This window comes from Heliangelus exortis, chromosome 16, assembly GCF_036169615.1.
Source record: "Heliangelus exortis chromosome 16, bHelExo1.hap1, whole genome shotgun sequence".
In the NCBI taxonomy this organism is placed as follows: Eukaryota; Metazoa; Chordata; class Aves; order Apodiformes; family Trochilidae; genus Heliangelus; species Heliangelus exortis.
In genome coordinates, this window is record NC_092437.1 from 14,096,735 (window position 1) to 14,100,615 (window position 3,881).

At 58.8% G+C, this 3,881-nt stretch overlaps 1 protein-coding gene across 1 annotated transcript; it reads right to left on the reverse strand.

Annotated features, from left to right (window-relative positions):
* Positions 1 to 655: 655 nt before the first annotated feature.
* On the reverse strand, positions 656 to 3,077 carry LOC139803458 (serine/arginine repetitive matrix protein 5-like). Its single transcript, XM_071759637.1, has one exon. The coding sequence runs from the start codon at positions 1,804 to 1,806 to the stop codon at positions 778 to 780; it is 1,029 nt and encodes a 342-aa protein (XP_071615738.1). The 5' UTR covers positions 1,807 to 3,077; the 3' UTR covers positions 656 to 777.
* Between the last annotated feature and the right edge of the window lie 804 nt (positions 3,078 to 3,881).

A 3,881-nucleotide genomic window follows, 5' to 3' on the forward strand; every position in this document is an offset into this window, starting at 1 on the left:
CACAGTGAGGTGCCAGACTTGGCTCTGAGCAGTCATTGCAAAACACCCCGTAGACCACAGGAGAAAGCTCTGGCCCAGTTAGCAGCTCTGGGAAGTTGCCCTGTGCCCCATCCAGGCCCTGGGGAGCCCCAGCTGGTGCTGGCAGCAGGGCTGTGCCCTCTGCTCTCTGCTCTCTGCTCTCTGCTGAGGAAAGGTTTCCCGCATCTCTGTAGCCACATCTCACTCCAGGGTGGTGGGGCTGGGGGACTGGGTGGAGGAGAAGCTGCATTTGCTGGACCTCTCCTGGCTTTTATTCAACAAAGGGATGGATTTGGCAGCAGGGAAGGAGTCAGAGAGTCCAGCATGGAGCCAGGGCCACCCGTCCTGGCTGGGTGAGTTGCCACCAGGTGCCACCCACTTTTCTGCACCACAAGGCATCCTCACTAACACCCTTTGGGAATAGCAGAGCTGAGGCTATCCCTGTGGTTACCAGGGGCTGTCAGTTTGCTCAGGCAAGTTTCTCGTCAGTTACCTCCAAAAGATCCAAGGGCCTTGCTTGCAAGGGTCCCGCTAGATTTCCAGGAGGCTTCTTTAGGGGAGAACAGATGCTCAGAGCCAGGCCATACGTTACGATACGTGATATAACGATAATAACGATAATAACGATACGATAGATGATATATGATATGGTGTTATTTTGACAGTGGGATACAGGAGCAGTTTGGGCGGGAAAGAGGACCATTTCTGACACCTAGCAGCAGGGCACGAGTAGCATAGCACCCTCCTTGATCGGATGTGCTACGGTGCTCTGCGCCTGGCGGGGCCGCGGGACCTCTGCCGGGATCGGCTCCTTGCTGCCTGCCGTTCCCTGGAGGAAATGGGGCTTCTCCTCTGAGGGCGCTGCCTTCCCCTGGGCTGAGCTGGGACTTGGTGTTCAGGGCTCAGAGCTCGCCTGGCTTCAGGATCCCTCCTGCTTTGCTGCTCCGCCTGTGTGAGAGAGCTGCGCCTGGATGGGCTCCTTGTAGGCTGCTCGTCCCTGAAGGACGTCCCAGGTCCTCTCCGGTGGCCCCTGCTTCTCCTAGAGGAAGCTTGGACGTGCCTCGCGTGCCTCAGAGCTCGCCCCTCACCACTACTGTTCCTCTGCCTTTGCTGCTCCCACCGTCTTTGGTGCTGAGCACTGCGGGACCTCTGCCGGGATCGGCTCCTTGTAGGCTGCTCTCTCTGGAAGGAAACCCGGTGTCGGCTCCTCGCAGAGGAGGTCGCGACGTCCCTTTCGGGCCTTGGGGCTGGGGCCTGGTCCCGAGTGGCTTCCTGAGCCCTCTGCTCCTGATGGCTGCTGCTGCTGCTGCTGCTGGAGGGGTCGTAGCGGCGGCCTTGCCACATACTATGCCAAGTGAGGTCCTGGCTCGGGAGCCAGCTCCTCTCTAGGGCTCCGGCCTCGCTACCGCCATGAGCAGCGCTGGAGGAAGCGTGGTGCTGGATGCCTGAGGAAGGGTGCTGCTGCATCCCTTCTGCAAAGCGGTGCCGATCTCCCTCTACTTCAGCTTGTATGGCTGAGCTGCTGTACTGCACCATGCGGTACCGCTCGTAGTCGTTGTTTCCCACCTTGCGATCCAAGAAGAAGAGAGGGCCCTGGCAGATGGGGCACACAGCTCTTATGCGGGACCAGTCCAGTATACAAGAAAAACAGAAAGTGTGCCTGCACCTGCTCACGGAGGCTTCGTCGGTGATGATGCCCCAGCAGATCGGGCAGATTGGCTCCTCAGCCTGGGCCTCCCGGTTGGTGCTGGGAGCAGGGGAAGAGTTGCCGCTCTCTGGCATGTCCATCTTGAGCAGATCTGCAAAGCTCTGGAGATGCGACCTTGCCTGGAGATGCAGCCTGCGGGAAGCAGCCAAGCTGTGGAAGTCAAGCAGCGAGGAGCTTCCCACTCCGCGTCGGGGCTCTGCTTGTCCTGCCACAGAACGCCAGAGAGCGCGGCGTGGCAGTGGAAGTGACAGCAGGGTGTCCTGGCGTGTTCCTGCTCCAAGGGCAGGATGGTGACTGGCTTCTCTGTGGAGGCAGGAATTCAGAGTTCCTGACCTCTCAGGAGAAGCAGTCCAAGCCTGGGGGCACAGCAAATCAGGACCAGTTTCCTGAGCCCTGTGGGTATGCCCTTGGCAAATCCTCTCTGTACTTTGAGGAGGCAGCCTGGGGTACGGGGCTCCGTCTCCCTGCCTGCAGACGTCTGTCTCCAACGGGGGACGACAGCACTGTGGCCCTCCAGGCCTGCCCCACGTTCTAAAAGGGTTGGTGTCACCAGGGGTTACCCTGGCTCTCTGGTGACATCACAAAGCTTTTGGAGACCGCAGGCCTAGGCAAAAGGTGGAGGATACCTTTTGCTACAAATCTGCTCTAGCAGACCCTGTGCTGGCTGGGGGTTTGAACTCGATGCTCTCCAGAGGTCCCTTCGAGCCCCTGCCACTCTGTCACTCTGTGGATTGCTCTGCAGACAACCCATGGGCAGCGGAGGGGCTGGCAGGTTCAGCCTCACCTTGGAGCTGATGTGAGTTCTTTTGCTGCCCTCTGGGAGCCAGTGGCAGGCGAGGCTGTGGGTCTGCAGTGGCTGCAGCAGTGGTGGTGGCTCTGAGGGCTCCTTCAGCCACCCATCATCACAGCATGACTGCCATGTGTCCTTCCCCCTCCTCTCAGCCTGCTTTGGGCCCCTCTCACCAGGGCAGCAGGTGAGGATGTGAGATGGTGACATGTCACCTCACAGCAGGTCTCAGAACAACTTCTCCTGTGACACTGTCTTTGCCTCAGCTGGCTCTGAGGGGAGCAGTGTCTCTGGGACTCCCATCTCTGGGCTGGAGGAGGACATTGAAGGCTTTGGGACAGGCTCCCACACTGCCAAGAGAAGGGGGTAATCGCCTCGGTAATTTGAGTCTTGTGTTATGGGGCATTTGTGTCATGAATATGTCCCCGTTGTGGTATCCTGGTCCTCAGAGCCCCCCATGGCCACACAGGCTGAGGTGATGGAGTGGCTGTTCTGAGGATGATGGATGATGGAGGTCGGATGTGGTGCTCAGAGGAGCCCCTGAATAAAGCTGCAGGTGATGGTCACAACCATGATGCCGTTTACTCTTGGTGACAAAGCTTTGTCCTTCTGTGGGGCTGGCATGAAGAGATTCGGGTATATGGGGTGAGTAACCAGAGGCTCTGCTGGAAAGGCCTCTTTTTGCAGCACCGTGGCTGCTTTCCCTCAGTCCATCCTGAAGCCTCCTGCACACGGTAGCCAGAGGCTCTGTGGCACTGCTGCTGCTCCTGTGGGCAAAGCATCCCCAGCTCTGGGGTTTCCCCATATGGGCAAAGCAGAGGGGGATGGCACCATCTCTTAGGCAGAGGGTGAAGCATCCCTTCCCCTCCTCTGAGCATGAGGAAGACCTCAAGGGTCCACAAAGGAGCTGGGCTGCTCTGGGGTGGCCCAGCATGGTGCTGGGAGGATCGTCTCAGGCCTGGAGAGAGAGCCTGGAGGCTCCCATGGAGCTGCTGAGGCCCCATAGGAGGCCCAGTAATAGAGATGGTGCTTACTGGAGAGGAAGCTGGCTGAGAGTTTACAAACAGCTCATGGGTCTTCAGGTGCTTCAGGAGTCCAAGCGAGGGATGGGAGGGGGCTGTGAAGGGCACCAGGACACCTCCCTCTGTCAGGAGTTGCCAGGGTGGAGAGGGAGGAGCTGGGTCAGGGGTGCTCTGGAGGGGCAGCCTGCATGACAGCAGCAGCAGCAGGGTAGCGTGAGAAATAGTTTTGTATTCAGAATCTCCAACAGGAGCTGATTACTTCAGTGTCCACTGACACTGCCTTCAGCTCTGAGGCACTTCACAGCAAACGGTCCCTTCAGAAGAGTCTGGCAGGGCTCAGGTTCTC